A 21,610-nucleotide genomic window follows, 5' to 3' on the forward strand; every position below is an offset into this window, starting at 1 on the left:
TAACCTGTTCAGTGGTTATTAACCACTTGAGAGTTCGCAGCCACTGCTTTTACTCACTGTGCCTTTCACAGATGGGAAATATCCATTTGCATATCAGTCTTTGTCCTGCCCAGGGGCAGTCCAGCACCGAAATGCAATGGCAATTCCAACCTGAACGAGAGTACCACCAGCAACCCCATACACGTGTTTCACCCTTGTTGGGGATCATCAGTGAGGTGAAGCTGATGCCTCTCTGATATGTTTGGGATATTTCTCCTCTGTGAAAGATAGTGAGCTAAAGACTGGGTAAGGCTCTTATAACCCTGAACCAATGTCAGGCAGAGGGACTCCCAGGACCCCCCTTGTTATTTGTACATTTTGGTTTGCCCTTTTATTTTGTTCTCTGTCCAGCAATGAAGGTAGTCAACCTGTACGTTTTGAAATTCGGGTGGAAATGGGACAAAAATAGGCCCATGCACAAGAAATATCATGCCCCATACGTTTACTTTAATGAGAAATATTGTTGCAAATGGTGCCTTGTAAAGCACATTCTCCAGCATGGGGTCTGGCATGGATTCACATGCTCATGAATATTCCCCGTCGTCAGGCTGGGAATCCTCGGTAAAGAAAAAACCAGTATCAGTTTCGTTTCTGATCTGTCTTTCGTAGTAGTAACCAATCACTGATCTCTGCGTCATACTGACCTCAGCCAATGACTGCCCTCTACCTAAGCCCCGCCTCTGGCAGCCATCTTCAGATTTTTACCGCACGTTCAAGTGTTGGGATCCTCATGCTATTGCTCTCGAGCGTTAGTGCTATTTTTTCACGTTTTTTCTCAAAAACTTCGCTTTTTCGGTCAAAAAGAGCCTCAAGCTCCACCGACTCTTCATCCGATCAACGGGGACCCGTGTCGGATTCGTCTACGCCCCTCAAGGGTGAAGATTTCGTCGAGCTACGCTTTTGGAGGACTCCAGAAGTTTCTCAGGCCCATCTCGGACATGGCCCAGGAGAAGGGAAGCTCGACGCCCGGAAAACTGTTCAGGGTCTGCCCTGGATGCCAGCTGCAGAATGTCTTTAAGGAGGACGAACACTCCTTTTGTCTTTACTGCCTACATGAGGACAAGACGCACGTGGAGAAGGACTGCGTTTTGTGGCAACATGTCGGAGCGGACCATGAAGGACCGCCATCAACGTCTCGCCAACTGGCTGGAAGGGAAGAGCCCGTCAGGCGAGAAGAAGAGGAAGAAATCCGAGCGGTCTTCTAAGACCTTTGAGGACGCCCCGGCGACGGGGGTCCAACACAAGGCCAAGCACCGCGAGTCCGCTGGCACCGGGAGCGCCGAACGGTCGGGCTCTACGGGCGCCAGGCAGGGCGCATCCTCCCCGGCACCATCAACCACGAGCCAATGCTCTGGTTCGGGTAAGAGGAAGGCCGAGCACCCGGCGAAGCTCCTGGAGAGGCCCCGGTCGAGCTCGAAGGCCCCATCGGAGGGGGAGCGAGGCAGTGTCCCCCCCCCCCCCCCCCAAGGAGAAGGCGATGAGCGCACCTAGGGTGGTGAAAGCCTTAATCCATCCGGCCAAGGCCTCTATCGAGACAGTCGCGGCGGCCCTGGCCCAGCGCGTGGAGGCTACACCAGTGGTGGCGACCTCAGGGCTCAGTTTCCCTGCCACCGCGGAGGGAGTCCTCTTTTATGCCCATCGACAGGACCCCCGTGAAACCCCCGGCGGAGAAGAAAAAGGGGGGGCAGGGGGTCGTCGTGGATTCGGCCTCAACCTCTGAGGAAGAACTGATCGAGGTCTTAAGCCACGGCGTTGGCGTGGAAGAAGACCAGCCCGTCGGGAGGGATCCTGACGCAGGAGACGACGATATCGTCGAGGGTGCCGACGGGGCCCCTGACGGCCCGTCGGACTCCCCTCAACCAGCGCCGCAAGACAACTCGGCGGCCGTTTTGTTGGCTATACAGTCCTTATGCTCGGAGATGAGGACGAGACTGCCGTTGCCACCAGCGGAGGAACCACTCCCGTCGGGGGACCCGGAGCCAGGCCCTTCTGGGAGCCCTCCCCCTAAGAAAAGAAGGATTCACCCTCCACCTCCTTTTCAGCCGTCGCGCCCTGTTCAGCCACTCCCCGTCCACGACTCATGGGGATGATACAGGGACTGACACGGCCGCGACGGGTACGGACGACGAGGTTTACGACGAGGATCTGCCGTCGTCACCTCCCACCCGGGCTTCCCCGCCCGACGAGATTGGATCGTTTCACTCCATGATCGCCAGGGCATCCGAGCTCTAACAGCTCTGCCCGGAGGAGAAGAAGAAGGAAGGTTTCCTTTATCAACGGCGCGAGGCCAAGAGGAAGACGGTCCTCGCCGTGCCTCTACTGGACGATATTTGGGATGAGGGCCTCGCCCTCCTCAAGAACCCATCCACGACGCCGGCTAGAAGGGATCGGTACGAGAAGAAGTACCGGGTCCCGGACGCGGCCCCCTTGTGCCTCCGGGCACAGCCGACCCCGGACTCCGTCGTCTCCGCGGCGGCCAGCAAGAAAGCAGGGGTGGTGCGGCCTCCACGTCGACTTCCCCGCCGGACGGCGAGGGAAAGAAATTGGATACGATGGGGGCGCAGGGTCATCTCGTCTGCAGCGACGACGATTAAGGCGGCCAACGCCTTCGCTATCGTAGCCCGCTACGACAGGGAGCTGTGGTACAAACTGGCCCCCCTGCTGGACTTCCTACCCGACGACAAGAGGGCGGATGCCCTAGAGATCTTGCAGGAAGGTGAGGTGGCGTCAGACCACGCCATTACGATTGCGACGGACATCGCCGACACTGGATTTCGCCAGTTGGGCAACGGCGTGTGCCTTTAGGCGACGTGGATGGCTCAAGGCTACTGACTTCCGTCAAGACGTGCAGACCAGAGTCTTGGACATGCCGTTCGATGGAAACAACCTGTTTGGGAAAACAGTGGACGATTCCCTTCAAGCCATCAAAGCAGACACAGAGACTGCCCGAGCTCTCGGGGTTCTCCAGCAACGGTGGCCGCCCTTTCGGAGCGGCGGAGGCAAGGGCGCCTCCAAAGGTTCCGGCAGTGGGTTTTCCACCTACCGTCAAGCGGCCCGTTCGTCGTCGCAGGAAGCTTACAGGGGACGAGGCAAGTCAGGCGGACCCCGCCGTCGTCGCCAAGGAGGTCAAGGCGGCAAAGCCTCGTCGAAGCAGGACTGAACCGGCCGTGGGGTCGGGCCCCCACCGAAGCACCCCGGTGGGAGGCCGGCTGGCGAGCTTCGTCAGCGTGTGGGAGTCCATCTCCACCGACCGTTGGGTGCTGGACGCCCTAGCCCAGGGCCACGCGCTCGAGTTTCAAAGAAGGTGCCCGCGCGTCCCCCCTGTGGCCAGGAAAGAACTTCACGTCCCTCAACTTCTCTTAGAGGTAAAGGCGATGCTCAGGAAGGGCGCCATCGAACTCGTCCCAAAGAGGCTTCGGGGCTCCGGAGTTTACTCAAGATACTTCCTCGTGAAGAAGAAGACGGGAGGATGGCGCCCCATCCTGGACCTACGACGACTGAACAAATTCATCAAGGCACAGAAGTTCTGGATGGTCACCCTCCAACACGTCCTGGGTCAGCTGGAGGAGGGCGATTTCCTGTCGTCGTTGGACTTGGAGGATGCCTACTTCCATATTCCCATCCTAAAGGGACACCGAAAGTTTCTCAGGTTCGCGGTCCAAGGGCGTCACTATCAGTTCAGAGCCCTTCCCTTCGGACTAAGGTCGGCACCCAGGGTGTTCACCAAGTGCCTCGCACCGGTGGCGGCGCAGCTGCGCCGAGAAGGGATCCACGTCTACCCCTACCTGGACGACTGGCTCATCCGAGCCAAGACGAGGGAGCTCGCCGTGGAGCACACGGCAAGGACCGTCCAACTTCTCACGGACCTGGAATTCTCCGTAAACTACGCCAAGTCCCACCTGGTGCCCGCGCAAGAAGCACTGTTTCTGGGAGCGAAGCTTGACACAGTGGCGCTTCTGGCCTCTCCGTCGGAGGAAAGAACGAGGGCCATTCTGGGCAAGGTGCAGCGGATGCTGGTTGCGGACGCGGCCAGAGTGAGGTCCATCAAGTCCCTCCTCGGAATGATGTCTTCTTGCATTTACCTCATCCCCCTGTGCAGGCTCCGAATGCGCCCGTTGCAGGAGTTCCTGGACGCGCGCTGGATCCAGACGACGGGCAGCTTCGAGGAGAAAATCACACTCGACGAGAGTTTCCGACGAGTGATCCGGTGGTGGGGCACCCGCGCGCCTCTGACGGCGGGCATGGACTTCCAGACCCCCGGCCACCAGGAGACGGTGACCACGGATGCCTCCCTGGAAGGGTGGGGAGCGCACACCGAAAATCTGCACGCGAGAGGCCTTTGGCTCCCGACGGAGAAGTCCCTCCATATCAAAGTCCTGGAGCTCTGTGCAGTGTTTTGGGCCCTCAGGTCCTTCCTTCCGTCCCTCAAGGGCAAGGTGGTGAGGATCTTCACCGACAACACCACCACCATGTTCTACATCAGGAAACAGGGCGGAACCAGGTCCCCAGCCCTGTCCAGGGAGGCGCAGGATCTGTGGCATTGGGCCGTCGCCCAAAGGATGTTTCTGGTGCCGTTTCATCTGGCTGGGATAAAAAACACCATCGCCGACTCACTCAGCAGGGAGCTGCGCTCGTGCCACGAGTGGGAACTACGACAGGATCTAGTGGACCGCCTCTTCCGACGGTGGGGCACACCCCAGATCGATCTGTTCGCGATGGCGACGAACTCCAAGTGCCGGAGGTTCGCCAGCAGGTTTCCCCAGCCGAGGAGCATGGGCGATGCTTTCTCGTTCCCCTGGGAGGGCCTGTTCCTATACACGTTCCCTCCATTGCCATTGCTGATCCGGCTCATCAACCAGCTCAAGAGATCACAGTGCAGGATGATCCTCGTCACACCTGCCTGGCCGAGGCAGATATGGTTCCCGGACCTTCTGGACTTGTCAGCGTCCCCGTCAATCAAGCTGCCAGTGGACGCGGATCTGCTCTCCAGGGAAGGAGGCGCCATCCTCCATCACGACCCGAAGTCGCTGAACTTGCAGGCCTGGCTCCTGCAGCGTTAGAGTTTGGAGGATACGACATACCGGCCGACTGCAGAGAGGTTCTTGCAAAGGCCAGGGCGTCCTCGACTCTTAAATGCTACGGACACAAATGGAAGAGGTTCTCTGTCTGGTGCCACGCACAGAAGATTAACCCTCTGCGGATTACGGCTCCCCAAGTACTGCCGTACCTACTGACGCTGGCCAAAGCTGGACTGGCGCACGCGTCCATCAAGATTCATCTTGCTGCGATCTCCCGATACACCAGAACCACGGGGCGGACGTCCTTGTGGTCTCATCGTCTGGTGAAAGAGTTCATGAAGGGACTGTTCAGATCGTTCCCGCCGGTGAAGGCTCCGGCCCCGGCATGGGAGCTCAACGTGGTGCTGACCAAGCTCATGGGACCTCCGTTCGAGCCTCTGCACTCGGCCCTGTTGAAGTTCTTGTCGTGGAAAACAGCGTTTCTTGTGGCCATCACCTCCGCACGACGGGTGGGAGAGATCCAGGCCCTTTCCTGCAAGGCCCCGTACTTGACTTTTCACGACACGAGGGTAGTGCTCAGGACGCACCCCTCCTTCATGCCCAAGGTGCCGTCAGACTTCCACCTCAACGAACCCTTGGTGTTTTGCCTGTTTTCTTCCCGTCGCCTTCGTCGCCGGCTAAGAGGACTTTGCACTCGCTGGATGTGGCTAGAGCGCTGAAGTTCTACGTGGACGTCACAACTCTTTGTGAACTTTGGACCTGTCAATCAGGGGAAGGCTCTCTCGAAGGCTTCCATTTCCAGATGGCTCTCCGGCTGTATCATGTACTGTCATCGGTTGGCAAACCGACCGCTGCCTGGCCGTCTGAGAGCCCATTCCACCAGAGCGATCGCAGCTACCACAGCGTTCCTATCTGGTGTGCCCTTGCTGGACATCTGCAGGGCGGCTACATGGAGGTCGACGCACACCTTCACAAAATTCTACTGCGTCGATCGGGATTCCAGGGAGGAGTCCAGGGTCGGCCAAGCAGTGCTGCGCAATCTGTTCGCCTAAGGTGAGCCTGGTGAGGAGGTAAGGTTTGCTTAATGTTGAGTTTGATGTAATGCTTAATGTTGATCCTTTGCCACCTCCCGTGGTTGTGCATGTGTGTACTGCTATGTTTTCTTTATTCATGAGCATGTGAATCCATGCTAGGCCCCATGCTGGAGAAGGAACAAGTTACTTACCTGTAACTGTTGTTCTCCAGCATGGGTCTGGCATGGATTCACATGCGAACCCTCCCGCCTACCCCTCTGCGGCTCTTCACTTGGTCATACTGCCACTTCACGTGCTACCAAATCTGAAGATGGCTGCCAGAGGCGGGGCTTAGGTAGAGGGCAGTCATTGGCTGTGGTCAGTATGACGCAGAGATCAGTGATTGGTTACTACTACGAAAGACAGATCAGAAACGAAACTGATACTGATTTTTCTTTACCGAGGATTCCCAGCCTGACGACGGGGAATATTCATGAGCATGTGAATCCATGCCAGACCCATGCTGGAGAACAGTTACAGGTAAGTAACTTGTTCCTTAGGCCTATCTGTTACAAATTACTAACTGCAACGTGAACTAAGGAATCAGTGTCACACACTACCTTGATGTTGAGACTGTTTGAGCATTACCACATTGCTGTAAAGGCCACCCAAACCTGTTTTGTTTATTTAGAGAACAACGTTGAGTAATATAGTAGCGCATAATGAAATGCCCATACATTCACCTTGTTTCGAGGGGATTGGGTCCTCCGACGTATTCCATATCTATGACCGTAATCACCAAAGCTCTGCTGCTTCGGAAATTTTCCTGCGTCGATGACGTCGATACGCTGTCCTCGACAGCCTCTGCCGAGCCAACGTCACCGGATGTTATAAGTAGGACGCACGACGCCCGTAGCCTCAGTTCCGTTTTTTCCGCGAACGTGTTCGCTTCAGAGATCTCGGCACACCTCGGTTCTACTGAATCCTGTTCTTTCGGTTCTTCGAACCTGTTCGTTTGTGTATCGTAATGTCTTCGGCTTCTTCCACCTCGCGGTCGGGTTTTAAGAAGTGTCGGGTGTGGGGGTCCAAGATGTAATTGACGGACACGCACGATGTTTGCCTCTGGTGCCTCGGGGAGGACCATAATACGGATGACTGTGTCGACTGCCAGTCGCTTACATCAAAGGCCTTGCGAGAGTGTAAGAAGAAGCTGTCGGTGTGTAAGGTGGCCAAGCCCCGGACGTCGCTATCCACTGGACTTTCGACGGACGATTCGAGGGGCGACTCTCCGCATCGTCGTCGTGTGTCCGCGGGTCTCGGTCCGGGAGTCGGTCTCGCCATTCCTCTGCCTCTTCGAGGCACTTAAGGAAGCGCCATCCAAGGACCCCGCCCGTTGGCGGGTTGCTTGTCCCAACAAGCATTCCACTCCTGAGGAATGGGATTCCTTCCGAAAGGAGATGATGCCGATTATTCAATCGGAGGGGTCCGGTCCGTCCGCGCGTCTAAGGATGCGGGCCGTGATCATGCTAGAGACACCGCTCATCCGCCTTCGGGCTTGAGCGGTCTTCGCGACCACCGGGCACCTTCGAGGTCCCGGTCGGACAAGGATGGTCGCTCTAGACATGCCCGTTCCAGGTCCCGGTCCTCGACGCCCTTGAGACCGCGTGAGCCTGTGAAGTCTTCGAGGAAGACATCGACGCCTGCGGCACCAAGGTCGTCGCGGGACTCTCTCGAGGCTCTGCCTCCGAGGAAGTTGTTGGCGCCATCGGCGCCCAGGCCGTCGAAGGACACGCTCGGGGCTCCACCCTTGAGTCCTGTGTCGACGCCATCGAAGTTGTTGGCGCCTCGCTGGACGTTGACGCTGATTCTGTCAATGCCTTTCGAGGCTGCTTTGTCGGAGGTACCCCGTGGCACTGTGGAACCCCCCAGAAAGGCTGTGGCCAAGGCTGAGCATGTCTTTGTCCCTTTTTCTGTGCCCTCTTTCTGCCCTCTGGATTTCATTTCTGAGGGGGGATGAGGGATCTGAGGAAGGTTTGGTGCCTGAGGAGGTGCCTGACGAGATTTTGTCTGGTCACAGCCAGATTGAAGACCTGCGTCAGTCACTGCACGACGCCAGTGGTCTGGACACCTCTCCGGAGGTGGTGTTCTGTCGGCCTGAGCCTGGCACCCATGCCGAGTCCTTGTACCGGCGCCTTATGTCGAGGGTCACGGACTACTTGGGGTGGTCTGCGCCACCTGTGGATTTAATGCAGGATGACCTGACGGACATCCTCGACCAAGGTCCTCCAACTGACCCGGTACTGCCATTCCATATGGCTTTGCAAAGAAGGGTGGCTGCGGTTTGGACTGCTCCGGAGAGTGTCCCGGCAGTGAGCAAGTCTTTGCTGCGAAAATAAACTCAGGAGAGTTTGGTGGTGCAGGCAGCCACGGCCCCAGCAAAGCAGGCGTCGTACCCTACCATCCCTCCAGATAGGGACAAGCGTTTTGATGGCTGGACGAAGAAAGTGTTTTCTTCAGGGGGTATGGCTTTACAGGCAGCCAACTCCAAGTGTGCTTTGTCACGTTTCATGCACACTCTGTGTATTTCCTTGGTGGCTGAACATATTCCCGAAGGGGAGGAACTGGGTGGTTTTCTTGCTATTGTACAGGATGGCAAGTATGTTATGTGTGAGTCCGTTCAGTCGGGTCTGGACATGGTGGATTGTGTCAGCCGGTCCATGGCGGCGAGCACCGTAATACGCAGGTTTGCATGGTTGCGGAAGTCGGGGGTTTGCTCGTGATGTGCAAGCCCGGCTCCTCAACATGCCCTTTGATGGTGAACATCTTTTTGGCAGCAAGGCTGACGAGAGCCTTGAGAGGTTGCAGACCTCAAAAGCTGCAGCGAAGTCATTGAGCGCTGCAGTTTGCCAACCTCAGCCTTTTCGTCCTAGGGGACAGCAATGGATTCGATATTACTCATCTTTTGGTAAATCGAGAGGAGCTGCAAGTCAAAGGGGCCATCGTAGGAGTGCCAGAGCTGGAAAACAGGGTACTCGAGGTGCCAAGGCCACTCGGGCAGTTGCCTCTTTGCCCTCAGGCACTTCCGCAGCCGCTTCAGCTCAGTCATGAGGCCATGTCCCATGGTTCGCTGGTTGAGGGAAGGCTGGCGCAGCATCTTGTAGAGTGGCGTGCCATTACTTCAGATGTGTGGGTTCTGGAGATCATAGCCCACGGCTGCTGTCTTCCTTTCCGGCAGAGGCCTCACGACAATCCACCAGGGAATCTCTCTTTGAAGTGTCCGGATCCGCTCCTTGCGCAGGAAATTCAGTCCCTGCTGGAGAAAGGTGCCAGAGGTGCCTGTAGCGGAGAGGAAGAAGGGATGGTATTACCCTTATTTTTTTATTTCAAAGAAAGATGGGATTGAGACCCATCATGGACTTGCACGGTTTGAGCAAGCTCCTCAGGAAGGACAAGTACAAGATGGTTATTCTTTCTCAAGTCCTCCAGGCCCTTCAACTTCAGGACTGGTTGGTGTCTCTCGACCTCAAGGACGCTTATTTTCCTGTGCCGATCCATCCTAAGCACAAGAAGTACCTGAGGTTCGCGGTTGGCGACTCACACTTTCAGTTTCGGGTCCTGCCGTTCGGATTGAGCTCCGCCCCGAGGGTCTTCACCAAGCTCATGGTGGTGGTGGCAGGGTATCTCAGGAAAGGCGGCATTCACGTCTACCCCTACCTGGAGGATTGGTTGATCCTCCAGGTTGATCCTCCCCAAGCAAGTCCTGGATCATCTGTCAGTCACCTGCCACTCCCTTCACAAGCTGGGCTTCTCCCTCAACTTAAAGAAGTCCCATTTGACGCCAACCCAGCGGCTCCAGTACATCGGAGCAGTGCTCGACACATCCCTGGGTCAGTGTTCTCCTCCCCAGGTGAGGGCTCATCACATTCAGCAGATGGTGCACAAGTTTCAACACGCCCAGAGTCTCCAGGCGTTCCGAGTTCTTGAGGTTGCTCGGCCTCATGGCATCCTGCATTCTTTTGGTGCCAGAGGCCAGGTTGCGGATGAGATCTCTGCAGTGAGCCCTCAAGATGCAGTGGTCGCAGTCCTCTGGCAGGATGTCAGACCCCGTTCAGGGGCTGCCCTCGGTCGCCCAGGACCTTCTGTGGTGGGCCGTCGAAGGCAATCTGATGAAGTGGGCTCTGTTTTGGCTACCCTGGCCGGAGGTGACGATCGGGACGGTCGCATCCCTCACGGGATGGGAGCTCATGCCAACGACTTGACAGTCAGCGGTCGTTGGTCTCCGTCAGAGTCCAGACTCCATATCAATCTGTTGGAACTGAGGGCCGTCAGGCTTGCCCTGAAGGCTTTTCTGCCGACTGTGCGAATAAAGAATGTCCTGATTGTGACAGACAACACAGTGGCCATGCACTACCTCAACAAAAAGGGGGGGGCAGGGTCACTTCCTCTGTGCAGGGAGGCGATGCAGCTCTGGTTCTGGGCCATCCAGCAGGAAGTTTCGATATTGGCAGTTCATCTGGGTGGAGACGAAAACGCGACGGCGGACGCTCTGAGCAGGCAGAGCGCAATCTCTCACAAGTCGGAGCTGGCTCAGGAGATTTTCCTGGAGATCTTCGCCCTTTGGGGGACCCCTTAGGTGGATCTCTTCGTCTCCAGTGTCAACCGGAAGTGCGAAAGGTTCTGCTCTCGGGAATTTCCTCCAAAAGGAGCCCTAGGAGATGCGTTTGTGGTGGAGTGGTCCTTCCCACTGCTGTACGCGTTTCCTCCAGTCCCCGCCATTCCGCAAGTGCTGCAGAGGTTATGGCGGTTCGGGTCCCGGATGATCCTCATTGCTCCGGGTTGGGCCCGGAGGACGTGGTACCCGGACCTTCTCGACTTGTCCATCTGCCCTGCACGTCATCTTCCCTACCGAGACGATCTGCTCTCACAGGAGGGGGGGGGTCAGGTTCTCCATCCAGATGTCAGATCCCTCAACCTTCACGCTTGGCTTCTGAAAGGTTGAGGTAGATGGATTGGGACCTCCCTGAAGACGTGATGGAGGTGTTGCTTTCGGCCAGACGACCGGCAACAAAGTCCCTGTAACGTTGCCGTTTGAGAAAGTTCTGCGACTGATGCAGGGTTAAGAATGTGGATCCTTTTTCATGTGATATTCCTGTGGTTCTGTCTTTTTTGCTTTTGTTGGCCCACAGGGGCCTGCAAGTGGGTACTGTTAAGTTACCTGGCGGCGCTGTCTATATTTAAGCGCTCGTCTGAGGAGTGTTCCTATTTCAAAATTCCTTTAATTTCTTAGTTTCTCAAAGGACTCACTAATGTGTTTCCGCTGTCACCTTTCCAGGTGCCTGGTTGGGATTTGAACTTTGTTCTGAAATTCCTTATGGGTGCTCCGTTTGAGCCTTTGCATTCTTGTCCTATGAAGCTGTTAACACTTAAAACTGTGTTTTTAGTTGCAGTCACTTCCGCTCGCAGAGTGAGTGAGTTGCAGGCACTTTCAGTTAAGCCACCCACCCTTCACTGTGTTTCATAAGGACAGGGTTCTCCTTAGAGTTCATCCTTCATTTCTTCCGAAGGTGTAGTCGGAATTTCATTTAAGCCAGAAGGTTATTCTTCTGGCATTTCATCCTCCTCCACATCCTGGTAAGGAAGAGGAGAGGCTCTATAGGTTGGATCCTAGGAGAGCCTTGAGTTTCTACATTTCACGCGTGTCCCGGGTCAGAGTGGATGATCAGCTCTTTATTGGTTACGCTGGAAGGCATTTGGGACAAGCTGTTACTAAGCAGACTTTGTCTAGGTGGATTATCTTGGCAATTTCTGAATGTTACCGTCTGGCGGGTAAGGACCCTCCGGTAGGCTTACGTGCCCATTCTACTAGGGGTATGGCTGCCTCTACTGCCCTGCAGAGGGGTGTTCCTATTCGTAACATCTGTGAAGCAGCCACATGGGCTTCGGTCCATACTTTTGTACGACACTACTCCCTAGATTCTATCCATGGGCAGGATCTGGCCTTTGGCAAGGCAGTCCTTCACTCTGCAATTTGATTGGGCATTCTAAATTTCTATATTCTAAATTCTTTTCCCTCCTCCATACGTTGGTACTGCTTTGGGAGTCAGTCATATATATGGACTACGTCGGAGGACCCAATCCCCTCGAAGAACAAGTTACTCTTACCTGGTAACGTTCTTTCGATGGGATGGTCCGACGATGTATTCCATATCGCTCCCTCCCTACCGGCCCTGCTACAGAATTTCTTAAGCGATTGCAGCTTACGTTTCTGCAAGGCTTTCTGTGGTCTTACTGGCAGTGGTTTGGTGCCACACGTTCTGGGGAAAAAACTACAACTGAGGCTATGGGCGTCATGCGTCCTACTTATAACATCCAGTGACGTCGGCTTGACGGAGGCCCTCGAGGACAGCGTATCGACGACATCGACGCAGACAGATTTCCCAAGCAGCACAGCTGTGGTGATTACTTTCATAGATATGGAATACGTCGTCGGACCATCCCATCGAAAGAACGTTACCAGGTAAGAGAGTAACTTGTTCTTCTCAAAAGCATTGAATGATTTGATATTTTGAGAATTGACGTGTGCCTGCCAGGAATTTAAATGAGAAAAGCCCTCTATGTGAAAATCACACTGGTACTCTAGCAAAGTTGGAAAGGATTGTCTGGGCATGCAGAACATTGATCTTTCATAGGCATTGTAACAACACGTTTAGGGTAGCTATAAATGTCTGAGCTGCCATGTTTTCTGTTAGGTTTAATATAATAATTATAGTACAGACAATGCTGCTTCTTAGCAGGGTTGCTAAACAAGTCCGCAACAACATGTTTAAGAAAGAATGACATGCTAAATGACATTTCTCAGTCTGAATGACATACCTGTTCTTTATTAAGACGGTGCCTACATGTCTTGGATGTTTTGCTATGCTTCTAATTGCTTCCTACTGATGTTTTTGGGCGGCCAGTTTAAGCAGAGAGCAAATGGACTGAATGTTAACAATATCAGAATTTCTATCTCTCTTCATATGCAAGTATATTGGACGCTGGTGGGCAGTGGGAGATTCTTGTATTTCCATAGGTGACATCCTGGCGTAGTCGTCTTAATTTGATACCTTTTAGGCGTCTCCATCCCAACAAGTGACTGACACTTCCCCGAAGCTAAAAGCTTTTGAAAGGCATCAGCCTATTTTTAAATTTCCTGATTTGCATCTAGGGCAAACCTAACATCTGCCAACCAAGAGCACCATGACAGAGCCGGTCACAAGTTTTAAATGTCACTAACAGTGGACAAGTCCTATGGGCCTGCCGAAGGCACAAGCCATTTGAAAAATATACCTCAGTTAATGCACCTTCTGCAGAGACCTAGGTTTAACCTGCAGGTTCCAATCTTGAAGAGATAGCTTGGTTGGTTAATGGGTGCCTACTGCAAAAGTATGTGTTTAAGGTGCAGGTCATGAATACCAGCTGAGTTGACCTAACCTTCCATGTCATAGTTCAATTGCGGTAAAGCCAACACTTCTCAGTGGAGTTACTATACTTTCAATAGAACAGTATGGTACTTTTTAGCAGGACCTGTATATCTCCCAAGGGACTGTTTGGTATTTATCAGCAGTGTGGCTATACTTTTAATCAGACAGTAGTGACACTTCTCAGAAGGGCTCCCATGCTCATTCTCTCCCTACACCAATAACTGATGCATCTCTTTCTGAGTCAAACAAATATATAATTTGTAGAATGTTTCGACCTATCAAGTTAACTGGGACAAATGGGCTATGTGCATTTTTGGTTGGTGCGGTTCCACTGCAAGTTGGAATCCCAATTTCACCATTTTGCACTAAATTGATGTGTACCACCCATCTCTATGATATGATATGGCATTTATATCGCACCTATGCACAAGTGTTTCAAGGCACGAAAAGACAATGCACTATTATTCAGCAGGACACATTACTTTTCACAAAAATATAGTCCTCTTTTCAGTGTGGAGGTTTTTCACTGAAAGGGATGCAATCAGCACTTCACAACATGGTTGCTATGGTTTCCATGGACAGTACATGCACTACATAGTATGGCAACTATATATTAAATGCATTTATTTATTGTTTCGCTTATAGAGCAAACCTACCTGAATATAGGCAGATCACTTTACAAAAGGAGGTTACTTTTAGGCAGAAACCTGTGCAGTTCCCTCTGGGACCACTGCAAAAGATTTAAGACTACAGGTGTTTGGCAGTAAACCCACTTGGTAGCAGTCTGTACCACACAGATTCACTTGGTAGCTGTGGCTGAGCAGTCCGACTTCCCTCAAGAAGAGTTAGGCAGTATACAGAGTATTCACAATAGGTCAAAAGAACACAGTAGAACAAGTAAACACTGACCAGGGCTTGGTCTAAAAGAGATATAATTATTTATTTAAAACCACATCTAGAAAACACACAGGCACTAATAGTAAGCAATTCAAAAACACGGTCACTAAAAGATATATACTCCCTTAGAAGAATATTAGACAAGTCTTAAGTAAAGCCCCACTTATTTTCAGACAGCGGTGAGCGCTTAACGTAGCTGCCACTCTAATAATTCGTTTTACAAGAGAGAAAAGCAGAGAATAAATTGAAACAGATCCCAACACTTTTTCACGAACACAACAAGAGAGGAAGGCAAAGTAACACCGTGAGTTTAGAGTCAGTAGGCCGGATCCACTTTAAAGGGATCAAAACGAAATGTGTACAAGTCACATGGTTGCAGTGCACAAGAGCCTTGCAAAGGTTCAAAAAGAGTTAGACCAAAAGAAAGGGACCAGTTAGAGGGTCAAGGCGGCCAGCCCAGTCCAGAAGGTTAAGGGGTTTATTAGTACCTTGTAGCAATCTTTAGAAATGGAGGCCTGGCGGACACAGTACCTTTAAAGTGGTGAGAATACTCCAGCGGGGGCAGTTCCTGGCAGCGGATGCAAGTCGGTGCTTCGTCAGGGGGAAGAGAGGATCTCGTCGGGGAGGAAGACAGGAGTCCGTTGCACTGCCAGGGAAGAAACCAGCCGCGGAGTTCTCGGGTAAAAGGAGCGGTCCTTTTATTCGCGGTCCAGTGGTAAGTGGCTATCCGGTTGCCGGGGTGCTTGGCACGGGCAATTCGACCACAAGACGGTCTGGGGTGCGAAGAGAAGAAGGTAAACTGGTTGTGCCACCAGTCAGGGGAAGAAGCCTCTCCAGCCGGGAGATCTTCTCTGTCGTCGGGAAGTGGTGAGTCGGTTCCGCAGGGCTCCACCGGTGGTGTCATCGTGGTAGGTCGGCTGCGCTTCTCCCTCGTCGGATTCTCGGGTCCTGTGGCGACTTCTGAAGTTCCAGTCCCCAAAGCCCTGCTTTTATGCAGCACACCCCCATTTACTCAGCCTAGCTGTCAATCAAACATGCTAAGTTGGTGAGCCGGCCGGCTCACCACTTGGGCCAATCACACAAGAGTGCGACTTGAGTTACCAAGGTAACTCAGTCCAGGGTGCCTAAACCCCCTCCCACACCCCCTGTGGTACCCAGACAGAGTGGCACCACTTCTGGAGGCTTCTGTGGAGAAGCCCGCCAAAAAGTGGAACAAAGGGCTCGACTTGGGTTGGAGTCACAGAAGAGAACACAAACGCCATTTTAGAATCGAGTCCTGGCAAAAAATACCAACCGGCGAATTAATATTAAATAAATAAACTGGCGGTATGTTCGAGGCTATGAGAATTAAATAAAGTTGGTAGCCTCGAACAATGGGAAAATCCCATAGAGATATATTTGCGGTCGAATATAAAAAATAGTATCCACTGCCACCAGCCCAAACTCGATCAGGGGGGACGGAGACGTGCCCTCTCGACTAACAGACCCCGGGGAAATCGAATTGCCCCGACCAGAACGTCCACAATATGATGGTTTGTACTGGTTTCTGTTAATAATTTGGGACTAGTAAAGCCAATGGTGACTTTACATGCCCTGGGAGACAGTAGTCAGTCCCAGGGTATGGAGTCTATGGTGGGGTGTCACTATGACACCCCTGTGTTACTGCACGGAGGGTGCTGTGTAACACACATAGTAAAAACACATGAGACCCTATGGAGTAAAGGACCCCATAGCCCATAAAACACATTAACAGTCAAAGGAACACCATAAATCATGTCCAAGAGTGGGAGAAAAAGAGTCTCACTCTTGGCAGGAGAAAAAAAAACCTCCAGAAATCCAGCAAAGCTGCTGGGGGACTCACTAGGTTAGGAAATTCAGCCTAAAGAGAGAATTCTCCCTAACAGTTGCCAGCATTGGACTTGGCATTATATACAGTAGACAGTACTGTTGGTGGATGGAGGGTTGGATTGTTATTCATCCTGCAGGTTTTGATAAAAGTGCCACGTCTTTAGGGTTTTTGCGGAACTGAAGTATGGTGGGGGTGAGTCTCTACCAGTACTGGATCACAAGTCTGAACAGGGATCATAATGGCCAGTCACTTTGGGGGAGTGCGTTTTGCAAAGCCACTCCGCTACAACCACAAGGATGTCTTAAGAGGCCATTTAAGTGGTGAACTGCTCTCAAAACGGACCAGCCCTTAGCATATCACATTATGTCGGTATATTTGGTAAAAATGTGTGTTAAATGCACAACTGGGCGTTGTATTTTTCAACAAATATTGAGGTCAATAACCCACCCCACACACAAGTTCCTCTGATAGATGTTAGCTTACTTGTTACACATACTGGTTCAGTAGCACCAAGATTGTTTATGTCCCAATAATTATTGTGACATGTCGTCACTGGCCAGCACCCCCACTCTTAAAATTGTTCCAGCACCACTAGCCGCTTTCTTCACTCGGTTGCTCTGCTAGATGGTCCAGGGCTTTCCTTCACCCGGCCTGCTCAACTGAGCAACCCAGGACTTCCTCCTCCCCCGCCTCTTCACCTGTATTGGCCACATGGGTGGAGCGGGATTCTCTTCACCTCACAAGCTGCACCTCTTATATGCATCCCGGGAAGCCTTTTATGAAGGGCCCGTCTTGCTGGCCATGCAGGGGGCTATCCGGGACATGTCAGGCAGCCTTGTCTGGGCCAGCTCCCACACACATCCTGGGCTGTTCTTTTTCAGCCCAGGTAGCACCTGCAATGCTACCTGGGCCCTTGAAAGTGATGGGCCCGTCCACCCTGGCCCTGGCCGGGCTGACACCTGCCACGGTCCTGGGGTGGCCGAGTGGTTTATAGCATCAGCAGCTCTGTCCCCTGATTCAGTCTCTGGGGGGGAATCGCCTTGTGCTTGGTGCCTTTTTCTGGGTTTAGGCCCTGGGGGGCATGGGGTGCCCCGGTAAGTCTTTCCCTTTTCTTGCTCTCTTCTCTCTCCTCCAAATGTCCTTTTTCAGTTGTCTTTTTCTATTAAATCCTCTTTGGATTTTTTCTCTCTCCTCTGCCCAGCCCATTCTTGGGCAGGGGAGTTCTGTTTTAATGTTACTTTCTTCTTTTCTTTTCACATTCCAGCCAGCCTCATGGTGGGCTGGATGGTTTAGTCCGACTCACATACACAGCACAAACCGATATAAAACACACTACACTTTAAATAATATTCCTTTATTAACATGGTGTCTTTGTCTTTAGGCCTAAGGTCCCTTAGGGGACAAGAATGTAGCCCCTACTAGCCAGGCCCCAGGCTACCTATATGTGTTGAAGTAATTAACGCATTCAGCTGGCTGAGATAAATGTGGCCATTTAAGTGATGTTTTTCCCCAGTTGGGGACATGTACTAACTTACTTTGAGAATGAAAGGCTTACATATCGTTTTGTTCCTTTAAAAAATGTCTGTTTGGCTTCCAGCTAATGCAAAAAGAAACTAGTTATTAAATGTTTATATAGGTTGGTTGTGCTATACCTTGTAGTGAAGAATCTGCCTTGCTGCTTCATATAAAGTCTGGAATATGTTTGTTTTAACTTTTCTTTTGTAATTTTCCTTCTAAACAGTGTTTGCAACACAAAGCCTTTAACCCTGAAGAACCAATCCCTCCCATCGACCAGCAACTTTTGGACATGCTCTCGAGATCCCAGGAAGTGACAGCACAGTGCCAGGCTCCTCTAGCTAAGGTGAAATCTAGTTTCCCACTGCAAGAAGCCGTTAAGAAGAAGGAGCAGAAGACCGGACAGGACATCTTCAAAGACATGTATGTTGTGCTGTCTTTTGAGAGGGCTTTGTGGGGAAACATGGAGGGAATTTATTTTCCTTGCATTGGTAGATTAATTTGTTTGCAAGTTACGAGATAGGACCTGCCACCATAAAGAACACCTTTTCCAACTATATAGAGCAAAGAAAAAATGCCACAACCATTTTGGGCAATGCTTTTTCCACTGTTTATTCCTGCCAGAAGAATTGAAACCCTTACACTGCTTTATAAATGGATTCCACACCTACGACAATGGTTCTTCAATGGATGATAAGCTGCTTGAAAAATATTTCGATAGGGGACATAGTGGGGCTCGATATTGCCTCTCAACGCCCTCATGTTCGGTTGCATCACTCCTCCATTCCGGACGTGACGTTGATCGCCTCACTAAAGGGATGCACTATGCCCCCTTACCTCAGTTTCCTTTTCCCGCGCACTCATCACGCTACTCGGAACACGGGTCGATTACTTAGACTCATTCTAAATGTTTGCCACACCAACATGTAGAAGCCTAAATCGTCCGGATTCAAGCACTCCAAAATGTCCCTCACGGATCTGAACACTATCTGCATGTGGTGTCTCGATGCCATGCATGGCATGGAGCAATGTGATTCTTGTCTGGCCCTGAACCTGAAAGGGGTGAAGGAACGATCTAAGCTGGTGCTCGGTAGACCGCCATCGAAATATCTGGCAAAGTCAGTCTCATAAGAGCAAGAAACACCAGAAGGAAGGCGCCACTAAAAAAAATAAAAAAAATAAACGATCACACGCGCGTAGCAAGTCCCTCCACTGTTGCTTGTTATCGTCATACAAAAAAAAGGTAGAGACTGCTCTGACCGCGCCTGGTTCTTCAGGCACAAAGGGAGCCAAGGAAGGTCAAACACCCTTGTGCTCAACCTCAAAGCCTACTCCAGGGCCTATACTGCCAACACTCACCTGTGAAACTCCTCAGCAGAGATTCCGCAGTCCCACTTGGGTTTCTACCTGAACCTACAGAAATCACAGATCTCACCAGCACAGAGGCTCCAATTCACCAGAGCAGTCTTGGACAGCTAGGAAGGGTATAATTACAGTAGTCTTCCAGCATCCGCTTTCCTGTGTCTGTTGGGCCTCATGGCATCCTGTATTTTCCTAGTGCCTCAGGCAAGGCTCTGAATGAGATCCCTGCAGTGGCTTCACATGACCATGTGGTCGCAGTACTCGGGCGAAATGTTGGATGTGCTCCAAGTGTCGAGGTCTAGGATTGACAACATGGCTTGGTTGAACGACATGAACATTTAGACCAGAGAACCTTTCTGGGCCCCATGGCCAGAGGTGCAGGCAGTCACAGACGCCTCTGTGGAGGGCTGGGGCTGATAGCAGCCCTCTTCAAGTCAGAGACCACTGGTCCCAGAAGGAGAAATCTTGGCACATAAATCTGCTGGAGTTGTGGGCAGTCAGACTAGCACTGACAGTGTTTGCACCCTCTCTGCTGGGGAAGCATGTCCTTGTCTTAATGGACCACACTGTGACCATGTACAACCTCAACAAGCAGGGAGGCGTGGGATCACTGCCCCTGTACAGGGAAGCCATTCAACTTGGGTTCTGGATGATGGAGAATAACATTTCAACCTCCTACAGGGGTGTAGAATGGGCTGGCAGATGCTCTGAACAGGCAGTGCTTGGTCTCCCACGAATGGGAACTATGCCCGGTGTCACTGTTTATTATGCGTTCACACTCAATTCAGGGAGTATCTTTCCCCCAGAGCAAATGGCGCACAATAAAGCACTGTTTATTCAAGATCGTTTTGGCAAGGCCTCCAACCCGTCTTGCACCCAACCCCAACTGGTGTCACCAATGGACTAAGAACCAGGACGGTGTGTAGTAAAACAGGCTATGCTGTGAGCTGAGCCATTTTAATTTGCTCATCTCTGCTGGTCTGTGACTTATAAAAGTTTGTCAGGGCCTGATGTAACAGCCCGTTATCCTGCCACATAGCAACATTTGCAGAGGTAACCTTGTGCATCATTCTAGCTTACCACATTTCATGCTCCTGTTCTACCCATTCATCTTTAATAAACAATTTGGGTAGGGGGTGCTTTCTGGCCATATTGATTTCCATGGTGCTCATTCTGAAATGTCTTCTGCACCTGATATATTCTCTATGCAAGGGCAAAAATCTCAACCCTGTTCCTGCTTGGTTTCTACTCACAATGACAACTCAAATCAACCGTGTTTTATCTATACACCACCCTGGAACCCAGAGTACAGGTCTGAATGGCACCTTCACACTGCAACACAACTTTCCATCCACTGCAATGCAGTTACACCCACATGAATAGCCTTCTCCTACTGCACTGTCACCAGTGAAGACTCTCTATCAATCTCCGGAACAAACCCCAGTTTTGTCATGGTTTACTATGCGGTCACACTCAATACATGGAGTTCCTTTCCCCCCATGCAAGGTGGCGCACAATAAAGCACTATTTATTCAAGTTCAATTTGGTGAGGCCTCCTACCCGTCTCACACACAATCCTAACAAATACCTGGTGTCACCAATGGACTAAGAACCAGGCCGGTGTGTAGAAAGTATATATATTTATTAATTTATTGAATCAAGATTTGACAGACTAACATCAGCCACCAATGAAGTGGCAACAGCCAAAATCACAACAATGACTCTGTTATATAAAACAAAATTTTGAAACATGCAATAATTTACACACATTTTATTTCAACGTAACCAATAGAAATGGTTCCCAATTCCATACAAAATCCACAGAACTGACTTAATTTGAAACAATACTTTTCTCCCAGCAACCCTCACCCTCCAGGCCTCAATTTAATATGACCCCTTTGATTGAGTGAGGACACAATGGAAATATCGTTTTGCTGCTGATTTTAAAAGGCGCTATTTGGGAAAGGAATTCAATGAGAAAAACTATTTTTCAACAGACTTGAAAATAAAAGGCAGGATTTGATAGTTTGAGGTCAGAGAAAAATGAAAACAAAAGAAACATCGCTTTGCACCATACATGCAGATGGGATACGATACTTCGTAATTCTGGTTTAAAAGGAATGGGGAATTTCGTTTTACACTCTCCACACTGACTTGAAATGTGGTGTTTTATGGATTACTTATTTTTGGGATGATTGACACTTCACCCCCACCCCCTTTCTATGCGGAAGTCTAGGACAACACAAGTCTGGTCAAGGGCTTTCAGTCGGGGATTTTCTCCTGCACCCAGACTCCTTCTACTCCTCTGGTCTGTGTCCCCTCTTTCTCCCAGCCACTGTCTCCAATACAAGGATTGAGGCTTCTCTGCTAGTTGTTACTCACAAGAGTCCAGCAGCAGCTCTCTCCCAGAATAATTCACAAAAAGCCCAGTTCTGATGCAAACTGGTCCTTTTC

The 21,610-nt window shown here is 51.5% G+C and overlaps 1 protein-coding gene across 1 annotated transcript in view; it reads left to right on the plus strand.

Moving 5' to 3' along the window:
* XRCC5 (X-ray repair cross complementing 5) overlaps positions 1–21,610 on the plus strand; it is a 1,556,689-nt gene that overhangs the window by 758,806 nt on the left and 776,273 nt on the right. Inside the window, exon 14 of the mRNA XM_069616805.1 lies at positions 18,021–18,217. Within this exon, the coding sequence (XP_069472906.1) occupies positions 18,021–18,217 (197 nt within the window). The remainder of the gene's footprint in view (positions 1–18,020; positions 18,218–21,610) is intronic.

Source organism: Ambystoma mexicanum, chromosome 9 (genome assembly GCF_040938575.1).
Source record: "Ambystoma mexicanum isolate Mex_15411 chromosome 9, UKY_AmexF1_1, whole genome shotgun sequence".
Classification (NCBI taxonomy): domain Eukaryota; kingdom Metazoa; phylum Chordata; class Amphibia; order Caudata; family Ambystomatidae; genus Ambystoma; species Ambystoma mexicanum.